Source organism: Anser anser, assembly GCF_964211835.1.
Source record: "Anser anser genome assembly, chromosome: 3".
NCBI lineage: Eukaryota > Metazoa > Chordata > Aves > Anseriformes > Anatidae > Anser > Anser anser.
In genome coordinates, this window is record NC_139722.1 from 89426538 (window position 1) to 89453989 (window position 27452).

Sequence of the window (27452 nt, forward strand, 5' to 3'; positions counted from 1 at the left end):
GTCCCGCTGCAACCCCCAGCTGGGGACGGGGGCAGCGGTGTCACCCAGCGAGGGGCTTCGTGCTCCCGGAGGAGGGGAGTTGGGGGGATTTGGGGCCGCAGATTTCTCTTGGCTCGGTCTCTTGGCTCGGTCACCTGTTTTCCTCCAGCACCGCCGCTCGGCCCGTGCACACTGCCTTAATGGGAAGAGAGGAGCGGGGCGGCTCGCTCGGGGCTGGGGGGGATGCCCTGGGACGGGGCCAGCCCCGGCCGTGCCGCGAGGAGGCACTTGCAGCCCCGGCCCTGCGCAGCAGCCGCTCGGTCAGGAGCCGCCAGCTCATTCCTGAGCTGCTCAGGGGCCCGGCGGAGGGGCAGCGGGGCTGGGGCCGCACGGAGGGCTCGTCCCCCCTCACTGCTTGGGGTGCGTGACACCCGGAGCCACCGACCTGCCCAGAGTGTCCCACGCTGGCCCAAGTCCAGCACGGCGGCGTGAGACGAGACGTGTAAAACGGAGCAGGGACGGGGGCACCTTGTGACCCCAGGCAGAGCCCACGGCACGCTCCCCGTGCAGCGGGGTGTCGCAGGAGGGCACCGTCCCCTGCACCCGCGCTGCAGGAGGGCGCCTTCCCCTCACCCTCTCCCCCTCCTTGCCCTGGCGCCGGGCCCCGCTGACGAATCCCGCTGGCGGTCTCGATGGCAGGCGCCGCTTCCCCCCGCTAATCCCCGCGTGCACGCAGCCTCCACCTGCTGAGCCAGCGGGAGCCCCACGGAGCCGCTCGCAGCCAGCGCCTGGCTGAGGAGCTCGTGGCACGGTGAGGGCTCGGCAGCCCCCGTCCTCCCTCCACCGGAGGATCCCCGGCACTGGGCAAGGCGGCAGCGGGGAGCTGAGCCCTGGAGGTAACGGGCAGGGTGGCGAGAGGGAAAGGCGCTGGCTTGGGGGGCTGGATGGGGAGGGGACGTGGCTCTGAGAAGCCACCACAAGGACCCGCGTGCAAGGTCACCCCGCAGCCGGGGGCCTGTGCCGAGCCTTGTCACCCACCGCCCCGTCCCTCTGCCTCGGGGCTGAACGGGGATCTGGGCATCTGGTGACAAGGACGATCCGGCTCCCGGCCATGCTGCGGCCGGAAGGGAAAGGTCCGGGGGGAGCAGGGTCTGTAGGGCGATGCCTATAGGGCAGGGCCCCCCCCTTCACAAGGACTTTGTCCCCAGGAGGGCACGGGGCATCCCCGCGCGGGGGGCCGAGGGCTGTCCTGCAGCCGGGTGTCCTTGGCGCGGCAGGCAGAGCGCTAGGACCTGGGGAGAGGCAGGCAGGCAGCGCTGGCAGCTCTCCCCCTGAGCAGTGCGGGATCCGGGCTTGTCAGCCGGCAGCACCGCGGGCACGCAGCCCGCCAGCGGCCCTGCGGACATCGGAAACAAACAAACAAAAATAAATAAAAAAAATCACAACAACATGTAAGCGTGCATGGTCGTGCCCCGGGCTGGCACCGTGTGCCATGGACGGCCGCCGCGGAGCTGCAGGCGCTGTAACTAGGGCACGGGGCTGAGCGGCGGTGCCGTGGGACACAGCAGGTCAGAGCTGGGGCATGGGGACACCGGCAGCGGTGGCTTTGCTCTGTGTGCTGTCCCACAACGGGGCAGGGGTTGGGGTGCCGTGGGGGTGGCAGGTGGTCCGGTGGGTTTTTTGGCCCCGGTGCGCTCGCCCCCACGCTCCCGGCCATACTGGGGTGGTGCCTTGTGTTCCCGTAAGGTCCTTGGGGTACCTGCAGCGCGGGGGACACCACCGGGGAGCCCTCACTCTGCGCCTCCCCGTCGGGGTTTCTTCCCCAGCCCTGCCCAAACCTCGCAAGCCCTTTGTCCCCGGAGCCAGGCTCTCTCCCGTGACCCTTCCGAGCTGCAGGCTGACCGCTGGGAGCTCGCCCTCGGCCCTCGCTCCGCTCCCTCCCCAGCTCCTTCCTCCCCCAGGCGCCGTCCCCGTGCTGCCCTCAGCGTGATTCGGCCGGGACGCGGTGGCCCCGGCTGCCCCCCGGCTTGTTTGCAGGATCCTGACCCCGCGCGCGGGGCGCGGAGGCCGGGGCAGGGTCCGCAGCCTGGCCCTCACCCCCACGCTGCCTCTCGGCGTGGCGGCACTGTGCCGCCGTCCCGGCCACAACCCCACACGGGGGACGCGGGTCGGGGTGGGCAGCCCTGGCTTCGGCCCACCGAGCTGCTCCGGCGGGGGGGGGCTCGTCGGCTTCTCGGGGAGCTCTGCCTGGTTTTTTGGGGGGGGCTCCCATCACCTCCATAACCACATCCATAATGCACCCATCCCGGCTGAGAGTAGCACCCCAAAATCTTGAGGGGGTCCCAGCTTTGGGTTCTCGCCAAGCCCCCAAAAGGCTGCTCCAACCCCCCTCCACCCCCCCCCAAAAAACACACGGCCCCCCCCCAGCAGCCCCGAGGCGCCGGGGACGGGCGCGCCGCCGGCCGCGGCCAGCAGAGGGGAGCACCGGGCCGCGCTGCCCCTGCGATGAGTTTGTCGGTGCTTTGGCACGGCTCCGGGGCCCCTCCCGGCGCAGCGGGCTCAGCCCCAGCCCACCCGAAACCCGGGGAGAAGCAGGCGGTGCCCCTGAGGAAGCCCCCCCCCTCTCCACGTCTGCACCCCAAAGCCCGGTGGCACCCCCAAGGATTTCCTTTCCCCTGTTTTTTTTTTTTTTAGCACATCCCCTGCCCATGGGCGTACCTAGGAGGGCAGGTGCTCACTTGGGATGCACCCGATGTGGGGCTCAGGCTTTTTTCCCCCTCTCCTGGGCAGTCAGCGCGCTCGGCGGCCAGCCTTAGGTTCGGCCTGCCCTTCTGGCGATGTCTCATCATCGCGCCCCGTTGGTTGGCCTTGGGGCCACATTGTGGCTCGGGAACGCGAGCAAACCCGGCTGGCAGGGAGGGGAAATAATGAGCGGCTTGTGGTGCTGGGAGCTGTGGGAAAGGTCCCTCCTGGATGCCTCCCCGGGAGATGTTTGGGAGCATTCAGCCACAGCTCCACTGCTGAATCGCCCGAAGGGGAAAGCATGACAGGACAGGCTCCGCTCTCCAAACAGGATTTAGTCAGCCGTGCCAGGCGTTTACACAGAGCCGAATTCCTCCACGCCAGCCAGCGGCTGGCGGGCTGGGCGCGGATTTGGGCAGGCACCGCCGTGAAAGCTCCTGGGGCTGCGTGCGGAGCCCTCCTCTGCCCGTGGCCACGTGCCGTGGTCCCCATGGTGCCATCCCCACGGTCCCCGTGGTGACATCCCTACGGTCCCCATGGTGGGTGGCAGCTTCTGGCCGCGGTGGCGCTCCCCAGGAGCCATGCAGGGCTCTGCCCGCTGGTGTCAGGACGCCTTGGGAAGGCTGGTGGGGAGGTATGGCTGCAGGACATCCCTGCTGTCGGGGCTTTGGGCAGGGAGGGGACGACACGGCAGCAGCCCTCCCTTCTCCCTGGCACGATACCCCTTTCCCAGCTCCCCTGGCGCATTTTATGAGCGCGGCCGGGTGCCAGCTGGCTCCTTGGTGGGACGCTGGGGCTGCCGGCCGAGGGGCTGGATGCCCTCCCTCACACCGCCTCAAGGAGCCGGGTGCCCTTGTGGATTTGTGTGGCTCCCTCGGCCCACGCTGCCACCAGAGCCAGCTCCCTCCTCCGCCAAGGACCCCTGGGGCGAGAAGCGTGGTCCCTCGGACAAGGGACCGGGCACTCTGCTGGCCCATGCCCTGGGGCTGCGATTTCCAGATGCCTCGGAGCAGCCAGCGGAGGCCCCCAGCCCACCCCGGTGCCTCCTGCAGGACTGGGAGCCCACACCACGTGTCATGAGTTCCCCCAGGTCTCAGCCTGGCCCCTTGCAGGCAGAAGCAGCCCGTGGTGGGGGTGAGGACAGCACTGCACCGGCAGTCTGGTGGCTGCTGCTGTCACTCAGTAACCAGCTGCCCTGCAGCTCCGCGCCAGTAGCTGTCATTAGGCAGTTAAGTGCTGGTCAGAGGAGCAAAGGGGCAGCTGGAGCTGAGCAGGGGGAGCAGGGGCAGGGAAAGGGAGGCAGAAGAATGGGGACGGAGGAACTGCTGCAGAAAGGACCGTGTCCAGGAGGCAGCAGGGGTGGGAGACCCTCAGCAGTGGCTTTGGCAGAAGGGTTTGTGCCCCCCAGCCCGCACCCGAGGGCTGCCAAGGGGAGCACCAGCGCCAGGTCCCAAAGATGCTGCTGTGCCCATGAGCACCTGGCCCTGCTTTCCCTTGGGATGATGGAGGGAACGGGAGGCCTGAGAGCACCCGGGCCCCTTGCTGAGCTGGTGGACAATGGGTTTTGTTCCTGCTTGCTGAGCTGGAAAGGCACCCACGGCCCCATTTCCACCGCGAGCAGCCTGGCTTTATCCTGGCAGGTCTGGCCGCGGGAGGACGCAGAGGGACGGCGGCGTGCCGGCGGTGTGCGCGGCCCCCTGCGAGCGGTGACAGGCACGGCCGGAGCTCCGGGGAGCATCACAGCACACAGGTGAGCGTCTCCTCCTGCCCCAAATCACAGAGCAGGCACCCCCGGGGTCACCGCTGGGAGCCCTGGGAGCCATGGTGGGAGAGCCCTGTCCCCAAATGGGGCTGGCAGCAGCTCCCGGGGACTGCAGCAAGAGGCTGAGGACCTCTGTTGACCATCAAAGCATCCGGGACTGCTGCAGCCTCATTACAACTGGGTCTCCAGGAGCCTGTTGGTTTTTCCCCCGAGGCCATTGACCACGAGGTCCAGCATCTTCTGTGTTTCCCTCCACATGACTGATTAAAACGCTCCTTCTCCTGCCTTGCCCCGGGGCCTGTCCCCTGGCCGTAACCCCCGGGTGCACCAGCAGGATGAGAGCCGGTTTCCCCCAGCCCTGCCGGGGGGTGAGCAGAGCAAACCAGCTCCGCACGTGCCCGGGGAGAGCGAGACCTCCGCGCGGCGACACGCATGCCTGTGTTTTATAGCCCTGCCTTTCTGCGCACAGGTGCTGCAGGTGGCCGGGGCCGCCCTCGCTCCTGCAAAAAGCCCTCGGCAGGAGGGGTGCCCCAGCAGCACCGTGCCCGCAGGCCTCGCACCAGGCACCATCCGGGCACCCTACGGGCACAGCACCCTGCGTGCCAGCCCCCTGCTATTCCCCAGGCCTGAGGCACGGCCCCGTTTTGGGCACAGAGGCTGATGCTTGGCTTGGATTTGGGATGGCAAGCACGGATTTGGAACGGGTTGGTGCGCAGGCCCGTGTCCTCACGGTGCCTCAGCTCCCTCCGTCTGCAGCACAGGCAAATGAGAGGAAAAGGAAAATCTCGTTCCGGAGGAGGAAGGCTTGTGGGTTAATTACCGTACGGTTGCAAAGTGCTTGCAAATCTCCGAGGGAAGCGTTTGCCGTGGGTGCCAAGTGTGAAGGATTCTTGAAACGCTGAGCGCATACAAATATTAACTGGCTCCTCAGGCTCTAAAACTCAAACATTGCCCAAGAGGTACAGAAAATATTTCTTCAGATTATACCCACTGCCTGGAATAAATCTCACGTTTTGCTCTTGCTTTCAAAATCAGCCGCTTGTTTGCCTTCCCCTTTTGGATTTAGTCGCTTTAGTGGATGCGGGGAATTGTTACAAGGGAAAAAAAACAAAACAAAACAAAACAAAAAAACAGCTTTTGTGAAATGTTTGGCAGTGAGCGTATCTGAAAGGGGAGCACTTCTGTTTGTTCTGCCTGTTAAAAACTGGTTAACTAGGTTGGAGTACAGCCTACAAGTTGGGCTCCAGGTGACGGCTTTGGCTTGCCTGTGGCACACACTGGAGGTTCCGGAAGGAAAAACTCAACCAGCCTCTCCGGCAGGCCCCGTTGATGGGTCTCCCAGCATTATATAAGGGAGAGACTTTGCTGGCTGCCTTCCTCCGGGAAAGTACAAGCCTGCCTTCTCCCTGTGCTCCGGGGAGCGAAGCAAGCTGCCAGCAGCAGCGGCGTACTTTGGCAGCACGCTGCTGCTTCCCGATGAGGAGGGTGGGAGAGCAGCAAGCCCCCGGGCTCGCTCCGGGCTGGCTTTTCCCCGTGCGCGGGGGAGAAATCCCGCTCCGCGTGTCGTGACGGCGTGGGGCGGTGGCAGTCCCGGTGCCAGCTGTTTCCAGTTCAGGGCAGAAGAGGTTTCCGGAGCTGTTTGCTTCTTCTGGGAGGACTTGTTGTTGTGCTTGCAGGAACAAGCTTGATAACACGCGAGCCACTGGGGAGCAGAGGGCTCGGCAAAGGCCGTGCGCCTGGCCCGGATTAAGCAAGGCAGCTCGGCCCTCCAGCTGGGGCGCGTATTTGTTTGCGGGGGGATGCGCCAGCTGTGAGCAGCTGAGGTGTTGGCTTAGTGCTCGCCTCCACCACCTGCCCGGCTCTGCCCAGAGGCCACGTGCTGGTATCGGCACCGCTGCTGCAGGCGGGGGCTGAAGCACCCCTCCTGAGATGGGAAATGGGGTGAAACCCCAAAGCTGGCTTGTAAGGGGTGATGTTTCACAGCCCTGAGCCGCTCTCACTTCCAAGCACCGTGCCTTGCTCGCCCCGGGCCACCTGCTTGCCCACGGGAGGACACCTTCAGACCTGGTCCTGCAAAGTGGTGCTGGCTGGGTGAGGATCTGTGTGCCGAGAAGCAGCCAGGCGGCGGCTGCCTTCCTCCCCGTGCCCCCCCCGGGCACCCCGTCTGCCTCCCGTCTGCCTGCGGTCACCGATGGCTGCGCTCGGTGCTAATGGGTTTTATAGCCCATGTCTCCACCGAGAGAGACGGCTCTATGTAGCCGTGCCAATTCCAGTCCTTGGGAGTGTCGTTAGGAGCAGAGCTGTGAATTAGGCAACATTTAATCCGGTATGTTGGCGATGGTAAGTGCTGTGTACCCTGCTGCTGAAAGCCCGGGGTGAGGCAGCAGCTACACCCACCTGCTCCTCAAGTGGAGGCTTACTGGAAAATCGAGTAGGAAGGAGATGTTGTGGTGGTTTTCCTCCCGACGGGGTCCGGGTCTCTTAATGGTGCTGAGAACTTGCTACCGGCTCCTGGAAGCCCAGAGGTGGCTCGAGCGGGTGCCGGTGCTCCGCACCACGCGCCAACGGGTCCCTGGGGGATTGGTTCCCGTAGCGTTTAGCTAAAATTGGAGCTTGTAAATAACAGTAACATCTTAACAATGCTCGAATGTTAGCTTGTGCTGCTGAGCTGCGAGTGTGACCTCTCGAGGGGAAACGCAGGGCCCGAGCCAACGCGGCACCAAGGTCCCCGCGTCTCCCACGGGAGCTCGTAAGGCTCCGTAGGTGGCAGCGTGGCCGATCTCACAGCTAGAGGGGCGATTTTAGACATCCCAAAGCAGACGATGCTGCAGCCTTCCACTTGGTTTTCTGTTTTTCCCTTCCCTGTGTATTTTGAGGTGATCTCGGTTGGTGTTTTTCCCTTAGTGGGGGAAGGAAGGGAAGGGAGAGGAGGACTTTGCCTGCGTTGCAGCTCACCCGGAGCAAGACCTTCCAGACCGGAGATGTTTAGGGAAAGTAGGCCGGGGAAAGGCAGGCCCCTGGGCTTGGATCCGTCACTGCCTGCGAGACACAGCAGGAGCTTAATTGGAGACGGGAGCTTTTAAATTTAATTTGACCCGATATGAATCTTACACTTAGTGCAACAGCCTCCTGCCTTGTTATCCAGCAAAGCTTTCTGCTGCTCGCTCCGTGCGCTCAGGGCTGCCTGCGGGCAGAGCCCAGGAGCACGGGATCGCAGTAAATGGGTTCTGCCGGCACCAGCAGAGCTCCTGCAGTGCTGGTGCCGCCGAGTGGGGCGGCGGAGAGGCCACTTCACCAGGGTGACACGCTGCTGCGCTTCGGAAAGCGCCGGTGGCTGTCTCTCCCGCGTCACCGCTGCCTTTTTTTCCGGCTTTGTAGACTTTTTGCTTACACGTAGAAGTTTGCAGTTCGGATGCGAAATAAAAGCTGGGCCTTTGGACCTGTTTCTGCAGGAGAGGCGTGTTGTAGAGCATCTTGCGAGAGTCAATGAGGATGGGGATCTGCATGAGCACCTGGGGTTGTTTAGCTTCCAATTTTCATTTCTAACCCAACTGATGGCTGTCTGCAGAGTTTCCCAGTTTTCATTTCTAACCCAAATGATCTGCAGAGTTTCCCAGGGAAGTTTGTCAGTGCAGGAAACACTCGAGCAGCCCAAATAAGGGGTACGTTTACAAGCTGCGGTCACCTCCCAGGGCTGCGACGTAGAGGTGAAGAGATCCAGCAGGGAGGGTGGCGTGTTTGACCCAGCAGCCAGGCAGAAAGGATCCCTGCAGCTGCCCAGCTACGAGCCCGGGTTAGCGCGCACACCCCGTCGCCGTGGGACAAAGTACCCTCAGCGCTGGCGTACCTTGGCACTTAAGCAAAACAACAAGTAGGCGTTGAATGCCAGCTATCTATCCCGATCGATTAACGTGAGCTGTTAAAAAAAAAAAAAAAAAAAAAGAAAAAAACACCACCACACCTCCTGGAGCCGGTGCGAGCGCGGAAAGGGCCCGGAGCCTCCCGCTGCTCGCCCTTTGGCCACCGGGCGCCCCGCATCCCGGGGAGCCGGGGAGGGGGGGACACACCACGGATCTTTTCGCCCCCCCGGGGCTGCGGGACACGGCTCCCCCCCCCCACCCCGTGTGCCCCCCCCCAGCCGTGGGGCGGAGCGGGAGGCGGGCCCGGGGCGGTGCGGAGCGGAGCGGAGCGGCTCGGCGGGGAGCGGGGCGGTGCGGGGTGCTGCGGCGGGGCCCGGCCCGGAGCGGGGGGAGCCGCAGGTGGGTGCGGCGTCGGGGGGGGGGAGGGTGGGCTCGGGGACCCCCGTGGCCGTGGGTGCCGCGGTGGCCGTGGGAAGGAGGGGACCCCCCCGGGGCGTGGGGACCGCGTGGCGCCTGGTGGCAGCGCCCAGCCCGGCCCTCCCGGGGCTGGAGGCGGCAAAAGGAAGAGGCGGCAAAAACGACTTGGGGGGGGGGGGGAGAAAAAAACGGGGGGGGGGGCGGCTTGCGAGCGGCTGGGGGGGCCGGGGAGCGCGGGGGGGCGGCGGCGGAGGGCTCCCTGTCGGGGGGATGCGTCCCTGCGTTCCCCCCAGCGCTGCCGGGGCCACGCGTGGGGCGCGGAGCTGCCCCCCGTGGGGATGCTGCGCCCCCCCCCCCCACCCCCGGGTGCTGCTTTGCTCTCGGTGTTTTCCGCCCTCCCGCGGCAGCCCCGAGCCCCTTCCCCTAACTTATTTCAGAAGTGCGAGCCGGCGCGTGGTTTGGGGGGCCACGAACCCGGTTCCCGGCCGCGGGTGGGTGGGGTGCGGGGTTTCCCCGGGGCGATGCGTGGGCCCCCCAGCGCTGCGACCATCCGTCCGCGCCTCGCACGGCGGCGCAGGAAGGCGTGCGGGCTGAGCCCCACGTGCCAGCCGGCCCCACGTGCCGCCGGGTCCCCTCGTGCCACTGGGTCCCCTCGGCTGGTGGCCCCCTGCCAGGAGCCCCCCCGGCCGTGGTGGTGGCGGGTCCCGCACGGGGAAACGCTCCCGGCTGGCTGTGGGACGCGGCGGCAGGTTTCAACAAGTGTTTTTCTGTTCCTGAGCAGGTCGGGCCGCGTTAGCAGAGTCTGGCGCGGGCAGGAGCACGGGGGGCTCGGCGTGGAGCCCTTTCGCGCCGTCCTCCCCAGCCCTGTAGCTAAGCCCGAGCCTCTCGCCCCTGCTACGCACTGAGGCTGGCCAGGCTGACGCCGCATCTGCCTCGGAGACGGGCTGTCGGCTCGTGGGAAGGCGGCGGTGGCCAAGCCCTGGGGCTGTGGGATCTCGGACAAGCGAGCCTGTATCCTTCAGCCCAGCAGATTCCCCAGGGCTGTGGGCAGCGGGAGGAATTCGTGCAGCTGTCGGCCACAGCTGGATGCGCTTCCTCGCTGCTCCAGAGCAGGAAGCGGCTCGGCTGCCCCACGGTTGCCTGTTGCGAGCCGACACAATTGAGGAGACTTCTGTGGATGCCGACATGGGAAATCCCACTCTCCTCTTGCACCCCGTCCCGGCTTGGCGGCATCGTTTCCGCTCCCCAGCCCCTGCGAGCTGCTCCCTCGGGCCTGCCCTCGCTACAGAGCTCGCTCGGGGCACAGCTGTGCACGGATGCTTTTCTCTCGGGTTGGTCTCAGGTCTGAGGGGTGGCTGGTGCCGAGTCAGTGCGGTGTGGACACCACGCTCGTGCCCTGCTGAGCTCTCCTGCCCCCACCGTTGCCTTTTGCTCCCAGGAAGGACAGGTAGGTTTGTTCTCGGCTCCCTGAGACTGCGTTTGTGGAGCAGAGGAGCTTTCGTGTGGCTCCAAGGGCTGTGGCATAGGCCCCAGAAGGTGACTTGCAGAGTGGCTGCCCCCCGGGCCAGTGCAGATGAGATGCAGGGGCTGTGCCAGGTACCTGGAGTGAGGAGGAGGAGAGCAGAGGATGAAGATGTCCACCTCAGCCTGGCCCAGCAATCGTGGCCCCAGCACACAGGGCAGTAGGGCACCTCCGTGCTGCACTTGTCCCTCCTGAAGGTGCATAGTTCATTTCACCATCACGGCATCCCTGCACTCATTATCGTGGGGTGAGATGTCCTTAATGAGTCCCGTCCTCTTTGAAGTTGAGCCATGGGCTTTGTCCTTGTCCCGTGATGACCGGTCTCCCTCCTTGTTGTGGCCAGGGAGGAAGCCGGGGTGCGGAGGACGAGGCACCCGTTGGCCTGGCACGGCACCCTCCTCGCTTTGCCCTGCTCCTCTCAGCTCCCCAGGCGGAGGCAGAGCTGGGTCCAGCCTGCAGCCGTTTGGGGAGGTGCCGAGCCTGGAAGGCAGCGAGCACCTCCTCTGCTTTCGCCAGGAGTCCTTGGGAGTTGTTAAGGAAACTGCGAAATTCTTATCAGCCAGCAGAGCACTGTTTGCCTATGTTAGCAGCTCAGTACTGACCCCGAACTGCAAACTCCATGAATCTTCCCCCCAGCACCGAGCTTTTCCCCTGTCAACATAGCACTAGTGCGTGCAGGGCAGCGAGGAACCACAAGCTCTCATGGTCATGCCCATGCTAATCAGTGTCCCCATGCCTTTTACTCACCTGCCGGCGAGCTCAGGCACAAAGCTCCCCGAGGAGCGCGCTGCAGGCTTTTGCAGTTGAGCAGGAGCCAGGGTTTTAATGGGCAAGGTTTGGTTAAGCAGAAGGCAAAAAGTAAGAGGGTCCCTGTTCCCGTGGGAGGAGTGTAGCTGCTGTGTGAGGGTAGTGCTGGCCTTGCCCAGCTTCATTTGGGATGTGGATGGTGTGCAGGACGTCACTCTTGGTGACATTTTGGTCCTACTCTGGCTTGGAGCAGGCTTTTCCCTGGTTTCGCCACTCCCTGAGGAAGCAGAGGCTCAAAGCACTGGGTGCTGCGGCCAGCAGTGGCACAAATCGGTGAGCCTGGTGCTCTGCGTGCAGTGCTCGAGGCTGTTTGTCAGCCTTTTAGCTAAGCTGTGGGTGCACACAGCCGGGCTTTGCCTCCAGGAGAGCTGCTTTCTTTGAGGCAGATGGGGAGCAGAGACTTTGTGTCTGCCTGCTGGGTGACGGAGAGGCAGCCAGCAGGAAATCAGGCTGATTGCCGCAGCCTTGCCTTCTTCCCAGCAGTGCCAGGGGGGATTTATTTTAGTTCATTTCCTTTAGGACTTGTCAGATGGGAAAGCACCTCACTGTGAAATTTCCAGCGCCTCCGTCGACAGCTGGCAATTTGCTGAGCGAGCAGCCCCGGGAGCTGCAGAGGGAGGCACGTGGGGGACACGGCTGGGTCAGAGCAGCAGGAGCAGAGGGGCGTGCAGGGCTCTGGGGCATGCAGCCCACCTTAAAGTTTGCTTGTGGGATACCCCCGGAGCTTGGGGCCGAAGGGGCGGCCGGCATGGTGTGGCTGTGCCCTTCCAAGCCGTTGGGATCCGCAGGTGTTGCGTTGCGGTTGAGGATGTTGCGTTGGCTCGATCCTTGCGCCATCCTGTGACAACAGCGGCATTCTCCATTAACCATGGGCGGCAGGCCGTGCCAGCAGCGCTCAAATTGCAATGCAGCCAAGCGATTAAGAAGCAATCCGCCCTCCCCTGCAGCTTCTCCTTCCCGTCTTCACACCTGCTCCTCGTGGCGGCACGAGGCCGGGGCGACCGCGCGCCGAGCCACATCAGGAGCCGATCTGCCGGCACGCTGCCGGACAGGGCTGCTACCTGGGGCAGCAGGAACAGGGTGCCTGGGCGATGTGGGGCAGGAAGACACAGATCTTATCGCAAAACCCCAAAATAGATAGGGCTGTGCCTCGCACAGCAGCTCTTACCATTGCCCTCCGTCATCCACAGTGAATAAGAGCTTTCCACGAGAAACAAACCCCAGCACCACAAAGTGCCTGGCTACTTATAAACAAGGACAAGTCGTCTGCCACCTGCTGTCCCTCTCGTCCTTTGGGATGTCGTGAAGCCATCGCTTCAGCAGGGTTCGGCCAGTGGGCTGCCTGTCCCGCAGCCGGGCTGTTTGCCGTGCGTCAGCACAGGCCACTGTGAGGGCGGGAGGTTTATCCTCTGACTTATTCCCTCCAAAGGATGCGTCTTGAGCCAGCGACGCTCACTCTGGCTGCACATGCACCCTTGTTTTTGTGGGGACGGCCGTGGCAGAAATGCCCTGTCTCCTGTGGCAGAGCCGCCGTGTCCCCATCCATCACAAAATGGCCGCAGCCAGCGGCTGAGGCGGGTTCAGGATGTGTGAGGCACTGTTGCCATCCTTGGCAGGCCCGGCAGCTGGCAGCGGCGCCGTGTGGGATGTGGCAGCTGCCAAAACCCGCTTTCCTGCCCGGCATCCCATTTCCCAGCAGGGCCGTGCGTGTTTCATGTCGAAAGCAGCGGTCAGCCAGGGCCTGTGTTCCGAGCTGGCCTGTGGGCACCCAAAATAGCCCGTGTATTTCTGTCCCGTGGTGAGGGAGGAAGCTGTTCTGTCCCAGTGCCCTGGGGCCACCCATGGGCGGGTGGCCTCCTGTGGTCCTGCTCATGTCCCCCTTGCTGTCCCCTGAGCCCTGTCCCTCTGAGGTGCCCTGCGGCTGCCCGGGGTGCAGCCGAGTGATGCCGTATGCACGGACAGGGGTTCCTCAGGCCCGAGCGTGAGCCACGGGGCAGCTGCCGGAGCAGAAGAGGTGTGCCCAGCCGTGCCCCTGGGCTCTCACCAGGGCTCTGCCCCCCCGGTGTCCCCATGGCTGTGTGGGAGCCAGAGGTGGCCCTGCCTGCCACGGGGGTGCGGGACAGCCTGGGCCTTGTGGGGTGGCACGGCTGGGCTTGCTCTGCCCTCCCCGCATGGCCGTCCTGGTATGCGGTGGCCTGGGCTCCCAGATGATTTTTGCATTAATGGTGTCCTGCCCCTTCTCCCCATAGGGTTTTCTTGACTCGGGAGCGGAAACCTGGCTTCCTCCCATTGTGCCTCTTCCTGCTGTGGCCCCTGGGACGACCCCTTTCCCCCAGTATCTTGGCTTGTTGTCTCTTCCTTCTCCCCGTGTCCCCGCTTCTGAGCAGGGCCGGGGTGACACCCTTTGCCCCATCGTGGTGTGTTGGGGTGGAGGGGAGGCCTGTGCCCGAGGTGGTGGCACCTGAGCAGCCAGCTCGCTGCAGGAGCCCCTACCAATCCCTGTCTCCGCAGACAGGCTCCCAAGGGCAGCTTATCTCTGTCCCTCCGATGCTGGCTCTATCTGGGGAACTCCTTCTCCCTGCGCAGCAGTGACGGCCCCCCCTGACTGCTGCCCTCTCCGGGCACCGTATCTCCTCTCCCACCCCCAAACCGGCGGCCTTGGAGCCAACGACGGCTCAGATACTTGCGGGGCTTTACCACCAAGGCGGTGCTGCCCCCAGAGCCCCGGCTGCCCTGTGTGGCCCGAAGCGACCAGGACCCGGGGGCTGGGACCACCCTGCCCTTCTGGTAAGCTTCTTGCCGTGACCTTAAAACGCCTGCCCTGGGCAATGAGGGGAATGGCCACTGGCTTTGGGGTGCAGCGTTTGCTGGGATGCTGAGCAGCAGCACCCGTCTCTGCTGCATGGGGCTGTGTGGGTGCCTGGAGGGGTTTTTCTGGCTGGGGACCCGACACTGGGGCACTCGCTGCATCTGTGGGGCTTCCCTCCTGCTGCTTGGCTTTTCTTGCTCTCTGTATTTTGCCAGCTCTAATGGAGGTCTAGAAACCCGCTCAGCATCCAAGGTGGGGACCCATGGCCTTGGGGTGGGGGAGCTCAGCGTTGGGGAAGAGTCCCAGCAGGAGCAGTTTTAGGGCTGGCTGTGCCCCATCACTGCCACTCTCCATCACAGGAAGCCCTTCAGGGGCAGCCCGTGCCCTGCGTGTTGGGGAGCTGTGGCCTGGGGGAGGAATTTGTGGGCAGCAATGACCACGCTTGGTGTCAGCGCGGTGCAGCCAGGAGCTGCTGCTTAAGGCACAGCGAGCGACCTGACGCCGGGCACGTAAAAGGGGCATAATTGCCAGGTGCAGGACAGCGCGTGGCTTGCTTGTCAAATTAAGAACATAAATGGAGGGCGTGAGAAGAGCCTTTCCGGATTAATTTACACACCCGGGTGGCTCGACCTGCCGGGGGCCCCCGGGGAGCCTCTCGTGGCTCCTTGAACCCTCCAGATAAGGGACTTTGCAGCTGGCTGGTGTGCGTGGTTCAAAACACGCTGCAGGGCTGGACGCTCCCCCTTTGCCTCCCCGCGCCACCCGGCAGCCGAGATAAGGGCCGGGGCGGCTACCGGCAGCGGGGACATCCCCGGTGTCTCCTGCTCGGCGCAGAGCCTGTGGGGTAGCTGTGGGAATCCCATGTAAGTGCTGCAAGCCAACGGAGTGGGGCTCAGCGTCTACCTTTCCTTTTCTTAGTGAATGGGTAGCAAGGTGAAGCAGGACGCAGGCCAGAAATGGTGCTCCGGGAGGTGTCGAGGAGGTGTAGTCGCTGCACACTGTGCAGAAACCCGTGTGGGGTGAGGGTGCCTGAACGGGGTGTCTTTCAGGAGTATTTTCTGCCTGCCAGCGCCTCGCGATGCGAAGGGCAGCAAGGCGATGGGGAGGCCGAAATGCCTCGCCGAGCTCCTTCCTCCAGGTGCAAGGGCAGAGCAGCGATGGGGGAGCGGAGGCTGCAGTGAGCTGGTTTGCATATAGAGGCAGGGCTCAGAAAGGAGAACAACAAGTACAATAGGAAGTGTTACCAGCTCGCTGGTGGAAACAAGCTCGTAAAGCACACCGGGAGTAGAAAGCCAGCCACGGGCTGTTGGGGAGGATCAGAGGAGAGGCTGCAGAAGTAAAGGCAAACAAAGCATTTGCCTCTGCTCTCCAGGAGAGCCTGAGCAGTTGCTTCCATGCTGCGTCCTTCTGTCAGGGGGCTCAGCATCCGAGGAGCCCGGAGGAAGGCTCATAAAACAGACAAAGCAAACGCTGGTAACGTTCACCGACAGGAAAGGGAGGATGAAACAGCCAACCCTTGTGTGCGACGTGCGCTCACTCATTCACTACTGCTCCGGCCCTCAGAGACCGGGAAGGGGGAAGATGTGACGCTGATTTCTAAGAAGGGCTGGGGGGAACTTGGGGGAAAAGCTGGCTGGTAAAGCTGCTGTGCGTACCGCCCGCCTGCACCGGGACCGTAGAGGCCAGCTGAGCCTGCGGGCACGTGGTGGGGAGCTGCCGGGTGCCGAGGTTCCTGCGCGGGCACCCCGGGCCCCCAAGCTGGGCGAGTGCTTCGGAGGGAGTTCGGGCTCGTGGTGGCCGCATGGCTTTCCAAAACGCATTCAGCGAGGTCTTTTAGCCCAGTTTTTAAGGAAGCTGGCAGGGCAAGAGGGAAGGTCCTTGCGAGGCTGGGTAATTGGTTCAAAAACAGGAAGCAGGGCGTAGGAGTAAGTGGTCAGTTTCTGCAGTGGAAGGAGATCGCTGTGTTGAGCTCCATGCTTTTTCAACACTGTCATGAGTGACCTGGAAAAGGGAATGAGCAATGAGCTGACAGAGTTCGCCTGATGCTATCGAATTACTCAGGTTCATGAGGACGAATGCCAGCTACAAAGAGCACAGAAGAGCATTGCAACACCAGGCAGCAGGCAGATGAAATTCAGTTTAGATAAATATCAAGTGATACACAAGGGGAAATAATAGTCCCAAATCTGCAAAGGAGATTACACACTGAGCTGGCCACTCACAGCAAGACCTGGGGCTATTGCAGATAGCTCAGTGTGCAGCCAGAGTCATTGAGTGCATCAAATCATTAAGAAAGAGCCTTTGTTACTCTTTGCAAGCGACAAAGGAGCACCAAGGCAGGAAAGCCTCATGCCATTGTTCAGATCGGTGGCTCATCCACTTGTAATGTGGCCCCCTCATCTCAGAAAGGGTTTGGGAGAACGGGGAAGGATTTGGAGAAAAGCAAAGAGGAGGATCAAAGGCGCAGAGCTGTTTCTGTATGACTAAGTGAGCTAGAATTTTTCTGTTTGGAAAACATGATCTAGGGTGGCTAGGATCCACGCCTGGAAAGTCATGGCTGGCACGAGAAGGGGTCTAAAGTGTGTCCAGGCCTTGAATCCGAGGGTGAGGGAGCCTTGGCGGAGCCGCCTTGGAGGTGCCGTGCGGCGGAGGAGTTCCTTGCTGCGGGACACTGCCCTCACTCAAAGGGCTTTTGAGTTGCAGGGGAAGTGGAAAATTTCACAAAGCGAAACCCGCTGTGGGTTACAAAACACATAACAAGGCTATCTGACTGAGGGGCAGCATTGCTTGGAGGCTGAGAGAGCAGTCACGGAGCTGCTATCCCTGCTTGCGCCGTTCTCATGCGTTCCTGGCGTTGACTTTTGCCCTCTTGGAGACCACATCCCAAGCTGGCCGGGCTCCGTGTTGAGCCGGGGCGCCTGCCCTGCTTTTGCGAGGCCTCGCGTTCGTCCCGGCGCCGCAGCGAGGTGCACAGCCACGCACACTCACGCCTCTTGCAAAACGCACCAGGCGTGCTCGCGGCTGAAGGCGGAGGCGCGTGGGACATAAATGACTGCAAACGGAGGGACCGGCCTCGCAGCCTGCTTCCCGGCACCGCGGCACGGCCGGAGCGAGGTAGGGGCACCCCCTGCGTGCGGGTGGCCCGGCCGGAGATGAGATCTCGAGGCGTCTCCCATCCTCCAGCCGAGCCACCGGGGGTTCATGTGACTTGGTTTCATGGGACCTCCGCGCCCGCAGGTAAACCCCGGCGGCCCCAGGTCAGCCTTCCTGCCGGCGCAGGGGGGAGAGGACGGAAGCGGGGAAAGGGGCGATGCCTGGGGAGGCAGCTGGCCCTGCCCCGTCTTGGCTGCGCTGGCAGGAAGTGCTGACCTTATCCCTGCAAAGCGATCCGGCGTGGCCGGCGGCAGGAGGATGCCAAGGTGCTCGCCGCAGTGCCTGCCAGCAGCGCCTTGGCTAGGGACAGCAAGGGTGGCATGAAGGGCTTTTCTTTAAAGGGCTGGCGTTTCGGGTCGAGGCTCAGAACATCCCCATCCATCACCCCGAAATTGCTCCGCGGAGTCGGGCGCGCTCTTTGCTCGCTGTTGGCGAAGGTGGCAGGAGCTGAAGGAAAGGCGGTGTGTGGGAAGGGAGGGGTGAGGAAGCCTCCAAAGTGGGTGACAAACTGCCGCCTGCAGGCGTGGCGGTCCTGCAGTGCCAGTTTTTCTGCAGAGCTTGGGCGTTTTAAGTCACATCCCTGCCCTGGGCTGCCAGGCTTGGCCCAACACAATAGGTGTCGCCTAGCGTGTGCCTAAGCCTTTGTGCCGAGCAAATGGGCAATTAAAATTGTGCTCTCTCTCGTTTGCATGCGGTCAAAGGGGATAACTTCCTGCTTGCTAAGCCCATCCTACTCCTCATCCTGCTCCTTCCGCGCTTCAAAGGAGATGGGATGGCCAGGAGCAAGATGGAAGTCCTTACTCCGAGGCCCCCCATCACCCGCCTTGTCCCGTGCCCTCCGTCACAGCTGGTGGCCGCGGTGAGGTCCTCAGGAGGCGGCAGAGGTTGGAGCTGCACTGGGCTCCATCCCTGGTCTGTTATTGTCGGGTCGCTCTCAATCTGTTGTAGGATTGCTCTCGCTGGGTCGGAGCGTGGTTGCCACCTGTTGCTTGTGTTGGTTTGACCTCCTCTGTTTACTGTAGGGTTGTTTGTAAGAGTTGGCAGCTGGATGCGTTTCCTGCCGTAATAAGCACTGACCCGTGCGCCCCTTGGCAGCGACCGGCTCTTTGTGGAAAAAATTAGAAGGCACTTAGCAAAGTGAGACAGAAAACAAACAGAGCGGGCAGGAGGCTGCGGCCGGGCATCACCCGCTGAGGTCAGGCTCCTGACGCAGGGATGCTGGCGCTCCGCGGACGGAAGCAGGAGGTGTCGGGGAAGGCAGCGTCACAGAAGCGCCCCCAAAACCCCGCTCCCGTCCCCCCTGCATCCTCCCTGCAGCTGGCAGCCCCGCGCCGCCTCGTGCACGATGCCCTTTGCCTGCTGCCTTCTCCCGGGCAGCGGAACCCGGGCCGCCTGCCAGCCCTGGTACCCGACACCTCCTCCGCGGGTGCCACCGGAGCCACATGGCCCCGTCCCCGTGACCTGAGCCGGGGCTGACGCTCGCCCCCAGCAGCAGGGGGGGCACGTGCCGCCCTCAAATACGCTGGACCCGGGGGTAGGATCAGCGTCTGGGGTCTGCCCTGGCTCTGTCCTCCCCAGGTACGCGTGTGCCGTCGGTCCCTTCCCCGGCTTCTCGGGACACCGGTGTGACCCGAGGGAAGCTGGTGGGGGGTGGTCTGGGAGCAGAGCCGGGGGTTTGGCTGGGTAAGGGGTGGCTCGTGAGGGCTTGCTGGGGACCTGCAGGGTGAGCTGGGGCTCTCCTGCCTGTTTTTTGGGGACGACCAGCGGCCTCGGCGGTGTTTCTGCATGTGGGGGGTAGCAGTCACGCTTGCAGGCACCCCCCCCCCGCTAATCCGGTGCCAGGGCTCGGGGTGTCTCCTGCCTGCAGGGATGCTGGCAGGCTGCCACAGGGGGATTTTCGGGAGGGGATTTTCCTGTGTTTCCTCTGGAAGCCCTGGGACGGCTCACAGGGGCAAGGAGGGAGCTGTCATATCCTGAGCGGGAAGGCAGGGGGGCCTGCGGGCGGCTGGTGGGGCCCTAGGTCCCTCGTGGCACGGAGGTACCGCACTTCTCCCTCGCCGCCTTTCTCTCCTGAGGCGAAGGGCGCGAGCCGTGCCCAGAGGCGCCCCGTTGCCTTTAAGGCAGGCTGACCTCGCGCGGACTACAGATCCCGGCATGCTGCTTCCCGCCAGCCCCCTCGGCCGCCCTACCTGGCAGGCGGGCAGGGTGCTGCAGGCAGGCAGGGAGGGATGCTGCAGCCCGCGGCCGTGCAGCAGAGGAGGGAGGCGAGGCTGGGCGGCTGGCGGGGGGCACGGCCGGCGGGCCGCGGCGGGCTGAGCTCCGGGAGCCCCGCTGCGGATGGAGCGCCCTGGGAGAAGTGGCCGGGCCCCCCATGCACCGCCCCGCCTGGAAAAGGACCAGGCAGGCCTGCGGGTGACCCCTCTCTGCCCGAGGGAGAGGGAAGGGGGACAGGGGGCAGGGGATGGGGTCCGGTTTCCCCCTGCGGGGGAAGCGATGCAGGGTGGCGGCAGGGGCCGGACTCGCGGCGGCAGGCGCTGGGAAGGGGAGGGCAGATGTCCTTGGCTTGCCCGGGAAAGGGCTGCGAGAGCCCTGGGGAAGAGGCAATCGGAAAAGGAAGGTTTGCGTGGCTGTGACCCGAGAGGCCACCGGGCGAAAGGTGGACGTGTCCTTTGTCCCTCCGTACCCCGAGCACTGGAAGGATGTGGGGAGGGCGGGGGGAGCGGCCGCAGGCCACTGCGCATATGCTTTGCTCGCAGCCTGGGGGTTGGGGGCAGAGCTGCAGGCTCGCAAATCCCTTCAGAGCCCGCAGTGGAGTGGCAGGCAGCTGGGGTGGAGCAGCGTGGGCATCTCCGGAGGGCAGCTTTCCCCGTGGGAGGACAGGCTGTGCCCCCCGAGCAGCAGCACAAAGCCCGGTGTCACAGCGCCTCAGCCACGGGCTCTGAGCCGCAGCTCTCCCACGCTGCCGAGCTGCGCTCCTGCCGTCTGCCAGCTCCGGGCAGTCCTGCGGAGGAGCGCTCGCCCAGCGGCGCAGCCCCGGGGTTAAAACCAGCGCCGTGAGGCCCCTGCCTGGCCTCACGGCCCCATAAAATCCTCTGTTTGCTTCCCAGACGGAGAGCCGCCACGAGACCTGCCGGGACCCGTGCTGACCCTCGCTGCATAAGATGACAGCAAGAGACGGGCCACAGGATAGGTAACGCCGTGCGGGCGCGGGGGCACACGCAGGATACCAGGAGATCTGGGGGGGGCAGGGGGGCCAGCATGCAGGGGGAACCCCCGGTCCTGCCGTTTAGTGGGCTACAGAGCTGTAGGACACCAAAGGGCCCGTATGGGCTGGGCCCCTCGGGAATACTGCATCGCTGACAGCCAGCAGCGGTTGTGGGAGAGGCTGGGAGCAGCAGGATCCGTCCCTGCCCGTGGAGTCCGCTCCCTGAGAGGCTCCATCAGTTTTTCCACAGAAAAAGGGCTGTAAACAGTCCCCGGTGCTGGGACGCGGCCACGCTCTTCCCGGCTAGCGTGCCTCCCTCCCCGCTCTTGCAAGGGTCACTGCGCATCCTCTGCCTGGAAGCCCTCCCATGGCCACGGCCACTCCGGGGAGCCCAGGCCAGAGACAGGGAAATAAGCGCCTCGTGCTCTCCTTCGCCACGCATCTCCTCTGCTTATTCAGAGCACTGGTCCCACAGACGACACCGGGTTGTGAATTTCCTCCTCCTCCTCCTGGTGCTTCCCACAGTGGGTTCGGGGACAGCCAGAAGGGACGCCCGTCCCCTGCCCTGCGTCCTGCCCCACGCCTCTCCGTCCCCTTTGCAGGTACAAGGTTGTCTGGCTGATCTTCTTCATCCTTGGCCTGGGAACGCTGCTGCCATGGAATTTCTTCATGACCGCCCGGGAGGTGAGGGCTTGCCGTGGCACTGACCGTCCCGTGCCACCTCTGGGGACCAGGCGGGAGGCAGAAGCGTGGGTGACCTGGGTGGGATGCGTGGCGCTGAGGCAACAGGAGGAGCCCTGGGCTGGGTGTGGGGCCGGAGGGGGGGACAAAGCTGGCCTGGGGAGGCCTCGCAGCACCTCATCTCCTCCCGGCTCCTTCCCCCGCAGTATTTCATCAGCCGCCTGGCGGACACCGAGAACATGAGCCACCTCGGGAACCAGACCGATGGGGCTGCCTTGTCCCACTCCTACCTGCAGTCCATGTTTGACAACTTCATGACTCTCTGCGCCATGGTGCCCCTCCTCGTCTTCACCTGCCTCAACTCCTTCATCCACCAGCGGTGAGCCCGGCCCCGTCCTTGCCCCTGCCAGCCCCCTCAAGGCTTGGCTCGACACCGAGCCAAACTGCTCGGCCCAAAGGCGAAACACCGGCCTCCCGTGCTGTGCTTCGGCTGGGACTCCCGTGGGAGAGCTTCCCGGGCCTCCAGGGGCTGGGCTTTCCTCACCGAGACCCTCTCTTGCAGGATTCCCCAGCAGGTCCGCATCCTGGGCAGCCTGGTGGCCATCGGGCTGGTGTTCTTAATCACCGCAATCATGGTGAAGGTCGCCATGGAGCCTCTTCCCTTCTTCGTCTTCACCATGATCAGCATTGTCTTCATCAACTGTGAGCGAGGCACCGGGGGGAACGAAGGGGGCACGGCCCCAGGGCTGGGACTGCCCTCTGTGGGAGGAGAGCGTGAACCTCCAGGGAAGGGGAAGGATGGGGACCCTCCCTGGCCCCGTGGGGCCGGGGCACTGGCTCCCCACAGGGGCGCGGTGTGTCCTTGCCTTTGGTTTCTCATTTCTGCTCGTCTTTCCCCTCGCAGCCTTTGGCGCCATCCTCCAGAGCAGCCTCTTTGGCCTGGCAGGGCTCCTGCCCGCCAACTACACAGCTCCCATCATGAGCGGGCAGGGCCTGGCAGGCATCTTCGCTGCTTTGGCGATGATCTTCAGTATCGCCAGTGAGTAATCCCTACCCTGCGGGTCACGGGGCCTTCCCAGCGCGCTGCTGTCAGCAGGGGCTGCTGGGGTCACACCGGACCCGGTTGGGGTGGGAGGTGGTAGCACGGTCTCACTCCCCCCGCCCCTCCTCATCCTCTTCCTTTTCTCCCTGTCCCTTCCCTTCCCTTCCCGCGCTGCCAGTTGGCGCTCAGCAGCCGGAGAGCTTCATTGGTTACTTCACCACGGCATGCGCGGCGATCGTGCTGGCAATCTTCTCCTACATCTTTCTGCCTCGCACGGTAAGGCCTTGTCTTCTTGGTGGGGAAGAGCCTGGGGACACGGGACCTTTGTGCATCGCAGCACAAGGACCTTGGCCCGATAGCGCCCCAGCCTTGGCTCCTGCTAGCCTCCACCTCCTGGGTCAGGGCAGGACCTCCAGCGTCCCGAGGGAGCTCCCTGTGGTACTTCCCACCGCAGATGCCCGTGGTATCCCTGGGGCTGTGTGGAAATGAGCCCCTGGGTGGGCGGGAAAGTATCAGACACAAGAGGAAGAAAAACTTTGCCCATCTTGCATGATGTGCTGTTATCGCACGGCCCCAGGTGCCACTTCCCTGGCAGCCTTCTTTCTTTGCAAACAAGCGAGCTCTCTGGCTGTGTCCCTACAGGATTTCTTCCGGTACTACTCCATGAAGGACAAGACAGAGTACCACGTGTACAACGCAGAGCTGGAGACCAAGAGAGACCTGATTAAGAAAGGTGAGGGGCTGAGAAGAGGGAGAGGAAGAGCTGAAAGATGAGACAGGACTAAATCAGGTCTGTGCTTTTTGGGGTCTGCTATGCCCTATTTTTGTCTCTCCCTGCAGATGAGCTCAATGGGATGGAGCAGAATAACTCAAAGATCATCCCTGTCCACAGCCCTGACGAGAAGTCCTCGGTCATCTCCATTTTTAAGAAGGTCTGTGAGTTGCCAGGAGCCCCTGCCCTGCCCGTTGCGTCAGGAGGTGGACGCAGGGCATGGGAGAAGAGACCAGCCCTGCGCTGCTCTCTTGCCCCGTGTTTGGTAGCAGCCTCTTTCTTTCATCTCCCCAGCTCTGGCTCATGGCCGTGTCTGTCTGCTTAGTCTTCACCGTCACCATCGGGGTCTTCCCTTCCGTCACGGCGAAGGTGCACACCAGCCTCGGAGAGGGAAACGAATGGGGTAAGTGTGGCCAGGCGTGGAGGGCTAGGAGGAAACTGGCAACAAGCTAAATGGGAGGAAGGAAAGAGGGGCTTGGGAAGGAGGGCCCGGGGCGCCCTGGGCGCCATTGATCTGCTCCTCCTCCTGCAGGTCTCTACTTCATCCCTGTCTCCTGCTTCCTGATGTTTAACCTCTTCGACTGGGCAGGACGGAGCCTCACTGCCCTCTTCACATGGGTAAGCAAACGCCCGGGCGCTCTCCATCACCCCGTGGCCACAGCTCTCACAGGGGTTGTTGTCCATGGCCTGGAGGAGGAAGGAGGCGCAGAGCTGCCTCCTGCCCTGGCTTTAAGTCCCAAGCAGAGATTTATGGGTTAGAACCCAAAGCCACAGCGTTGTCCCGTCCTCCTCCCACCCCTTCTTTCAGTGTGGCTTGGATGAAGCTGTCTCCTCCGTTCCAGCCTCTTTGTAAACAACCCTTCACTCCAGCTATGCAAACAGCCAGGCAGGATGGCGGCAGTGGAAGAGGGTGAAAGGCAGGGCAGCCCAAAATAAAACCTCTGGCCCCCGCGCAGTACGCAGCTGCTTTAAAGAGCCCGGTCCTGGGAGCAGAGCGGGGCCGTGCAGGTCCCCCCCGAGCCCCCTTGCTCTCATCTCCCTGTGCCTGGCTCAGAGCCGCCGGAGTTGAGCGGTGGGCGAGGAGGGGGGCTGCCCTGTCTGCGTCTCTTCCTGCCCCTTCACCCACCCCCCAAGCGCCGTTTCCCCTGCATTGTTCGGGCTGTTTGTTTGGAGAAGCTCCTCACAGCGGCACGCAGCGCGGGGTCTGTCCGGCCCTGGCTGCGCTGGGCTCCCCTGCAGCCCGGAGCCACTTCTCCCCGGCCACCGCCGCTGGCTGCCTTGGCCACGAGCTGCCTTGTCTGTGGCGGTGGGATGACCCAGCAGGAGACGTTTCCAAAACAGCGCCGTGTGGAAAGTCTGACTGCGTGTGGTTTTGGGCCTCGCTCCCCTGGTTGGGGCCCTCCTCTCTGCTCTGCAAACAAAACAGGCAGCTGCTCTTGCTGGTTTGCCCGCAGGCACAACGGTTGGCATCGCCTCCGCCACGTGCTCAGGAAGCTGAGCACCCTCGGCTACCTCCAGGGCAGACAGGGGTCTCCTCCCACCCCAGACCGTGAAGGCCTGTCCAGCTTTGCTCCCCCAGGACCTCTCTTAGGATCCGAGGCTGTAACTCGGTCCGTGCCTTTCCCAGCGCTGTCCGAAACGGTCCCAGCGTAATCCCTTTCCCATATTGCTGGATCTCACCCCGCTTGGCTGGGGGACGGCGTAGGAGGCTGGAGAGCTGGTTAAGGCCCAGTTTGCAGGCTCTGGGGTGCCAGAGGGGATTTACCTCAGCCGGCCTTGTCCTGTGCAGCGGTTTGCAGCGGGAGGAGGCTGCGTGTGCGTGCACGAGGCTGTCCTCACCGCCCCTTTTTCCAGAAAGGGCTTAGCAGTTGCTCACAAGCCCAGCTCAGTGTTTCGGCTCTCGTGCTGCCGGTCTCCAAGCCAGCTGGGACAGGACTTTCCAGGCGGTAGCCAGACCCAGTAGGACTGGTGGCCTGTCCATCTCTCCTCTGCACGCCGGCCTCCTCACCCTGTCACGGCAGAGCAGCAGCTAGCCAGGCTGACACAGCACGTCCCACCGAGGTGAACTCCGTCTCTGTGGGGGAAGTAGTGTTCCCCGGTCACAGCCCTGCTGATGAATCCGCAGCGGTCACTGCTGCTTTGGCCTCTTCCTTCTTTCGGGGACCAGAACGCGCCATCTGCAGTCACTCCCTCCCCTCAAGCTACATTCCCACAGCTGGAGGCCCCCAGAGCCTCTGGTGCTGCTGTGGGTCTGTGGCACTTGTCCGCTCCTTACCCTCTCTGCCCCCTGCTGCAGCTGATGCCTGTGGCAGCGGGAGCCTTCTTGTGAGCGACACGCTACCAAATACCACCAGGGCTGGGGATAAAGAGGGAGAAAAGCACCGCCAGCTTGAAATAGCAGTCACTGCTGCAGGGGCAGCCCTGAGAGCCGGGTGGTGCGTGCTAAGGACCACAGGCAGGAGCTGCGGGTCTGGGAGTCTTGTGCAGAGGGGCTCAAGAGATGCCCTGCTGCGTCCCTTACACCAGCTGGTGATGCTGGGCTTTGTTGCAGCAGGAATAGTTGGCAGCTTTGCCCTCTGTGTGGTGGCTCCTCTGCAGCTGCAGCGCAGCAGGGACAGGCCTCTGTAGCCCTTGCTGCTGTGCCAGCCACCTCGGAGCTGCTCAGCGCCCTGCTTTTCTCCCCCAGCCCGGGAAGGACAGCTACCTCCTGCCAGCGATGGTGATCCTCCGCGTCATCTTTATCCCCCTTTTCATGCTGTGCAACGTGCAGCCCCGGGACTACCTGCCTGTCGTTTTCTCTCATGACGCCTGGTACATCATCTTCATGATCTTCTTCTCCATCTCCAACGGCTACCTGGCCAGCCTCTGCATGTGCTTCGGGCCCAAGTGAGTACAGGCTGGGGACGAGGGAAGAGCTGGTTACAGCTGCGGGTGCCCAATGCACTCTGCCTCTCTTTCCTATGAGCCTGGGGTTTGGAGGCAGGTGCTTGGAGCGAGGTGGGATTTGTTCTTGGTGGCCTCCTGCCATGGAGGAACACAGCCTCTGCCTCCTCGGTGGCCTCCTCTTGCTTCTTAGCAGAGCTGATGCCAGGGCACGGGGTGTGTGTCCTGGGAAGGGGTCCGACACGTGTTTCTCCCCTAGGAAAGTGCTCGCCCACGAAGCGGAGACAGCTGGAGCAGTCATGGCGTTCTTCCTGGCGCTGGGCTTGGCCCTAGGAGCCTCCATCTCCTTCCTGTTCCAAATTCTCGTCTAGCAGAGGCACCCAGAGGGTGCAGGGACACCGAGATGGCTCCGCATCCTCCTCCGAGGCCCTGGACACCTCAGCGCTGTGGGGAGATGACACCTCACGCCTGCCCCTGCCAACTCACACTGCCATGGCAGATGTTACACCCGGGGACGGTTCCACTCCTCCAGGGTTGGCCTGGCTCCTGCCACGCTTGGCCGTGTGATGCCTTCAGGCCTATGTGCCTTCGCCTTCCCCGTGCTGTGTGTAAGACTCCTGGGACCTCGCCGAGGTCCAGCCGCCTCCCGTGCTGCGTAACTCCCCCAGCTCAAGGCCAAAAACCATGCTAAACCTCCTCATCTCTGACAGGCGGAGTCGAAGGCTAGCATCCAGTGTTATTTCCCCTCTTGCCCCCATCCCTAAGGCCTCTAGTGGCTTGGTCCTCTCTCCTTCCAGCGTGCCTGGAAGCATCCCATGCCACGCATCATCTCCTACCAGGGAGAACTGGGGCAGCAGGAGCTCCAGCCACCCCCAGTAGCTCAAGGGACACCCGTGTGGTGTGACCGAGGGCCAACACCATGACTCAGTCTCCACGCTTCGCTTTCTCCCTCTCTCCTTGCCTTCGTTCCCTCCCCACAGATCCTGCTGTTATTTCCTTTCCGCCTCCCACCCGTGTACCAAACAGGAGGTCCCACCTGCAAACAGGAGAGGGGGCAGCTCCCCCCCAGCTCCCTGCCTGCCTCTCCCCTCCCGTGTCTCTCTCAATGTACCCGTACGTTGCCCGTTTTCTATAAAAAGACTAAAACCTGTGTCTGTCTCTATCACCGCAGGGGCTTCCTCGTAGCATTCTCCTCGAGAAACTGGCTGCTCGGGGCTTGGACTGGCGTATGCTTCGTTGGGTTAGAAACTGGCTGGATGGCCGGGCCCAGAGAGTTGTGGTGAATGGAGTCAAATCTGGTTGGAGGCCGGTCACTAGTGGTGTCCCCCAGGGCTCGGTACTGGGGCTGGTCCTCTTTAATATCTTTATCGATGACCTGGATGAGGGGATCGAGTGCACCCTCAGTAAGTTTGCAGACGACACCAAGCTAAGTGCGTGTGTCGATCTGCTCGAGGGCAGGAAGGCTCTGCAGGAGGATCTGGATAGGCTGGGCCGATGGGCTGAGGTCAACTGCATGAAGTTCAACAAGGCCAAGTGCCGGGTCCTGCATCTGGGGCGTAACAACCCCAAGCAGAGCTACAGGCTGGGAGATGAGTGGCTGGAAAGCTGCCTGGCCGAGAGGGACCTGGGAGTACTGGTTGATAGTCGGCTGAATATGAGCCAGCAGTGTGCTCAGGTGGCCAAGAAGGCCAACAGCATCCTGGCTTGCATAAGAAGCAGTGTGGCCAGCAGGTCTAGGGAAGTAATTGTGCCCCTGTACTCGGCTCTGGTGAGGCCGCACCTCGAGTACTGTGTTCAGTTTTGGGCCCCTCGCTACAG

At 63.3% G+C, this 27452-nt stretch overlaps 1 protein-coding gene across 6 annotated transcripts; it reads left to right on the top strand.

The window, feature by feature from the left end:
• The first annotated feature begins 317 nt into the window (after positions 1–317).
• SLC29A1 (solute carrier family 29 member 1 (Augustine blood group)) lies at positions 318–26784 on the top strand. 6 transcript variants are annotated; one of them, XM_083832638.1, is made up of 14 exons: positions 318–875; positions 4362–4471; positions 20159–20241; positions 20859–20940; positions 21144–21316; positions 21500–21639; positions 21842–21976; positions 22158–22255; positions 22622–22712; positions 22820–22911; positions 23046–23154; positions 23284–23369; positions 25438–25637; positions 25894–26784. In XM_083832638.1, exons 3-14 carry the CDS (start codon positions 20213–20215, stop codon positions 26003–26005), a joined length of 1347 nt encoding a protein of 448 aa, XP_083688764.1. In that variant the 5' UTR covers positions 318–875; positions 4362–4471; positions 20159–20212; the 3' UTR covers positions 26006–26784. The 6 variants fall into 6 exon arrangements, with proteins under 6 accessions (XP_083688764.1, XP_083688762.1, XP_083688765.1 ...); XM_083832636.1 differs by lacking the exons at positions 318–875; positions 4362–4471 and adding an exon at positions 8621–8742; XM_083832639.1 differs by lacking the exons at positions 318–875; positions 4362–4471 and adding an exon at positions 9321–13876.
• Positions 26785–27452: the final 668 nt, after the last annotated feature.

Excerpts from the sequence above, each read along its gene's own strand:
- SLC29A1 (XM_083832638.1), top strand. The coding sequence starts at position 20,213 with ATGACAGCAAGAGACGGGCCACAGGATAG. Across the intron at positions 20,242-20,858 it reads AGAGACGGGCCACAGGATAG|GTACAAGGTTGTCTGGCTGA; the intron begins GTAACGCCGTGC and ends TCCCCTTTGCAG. Across the intron at positions 25,638-25,893 it reads TGCATGTGCTTCGGGCCCAA|GAAAGTGCTCGCCCACGAAG; the intron begins GTGAGTACAGGC and ends TTTCTCCCCTAG.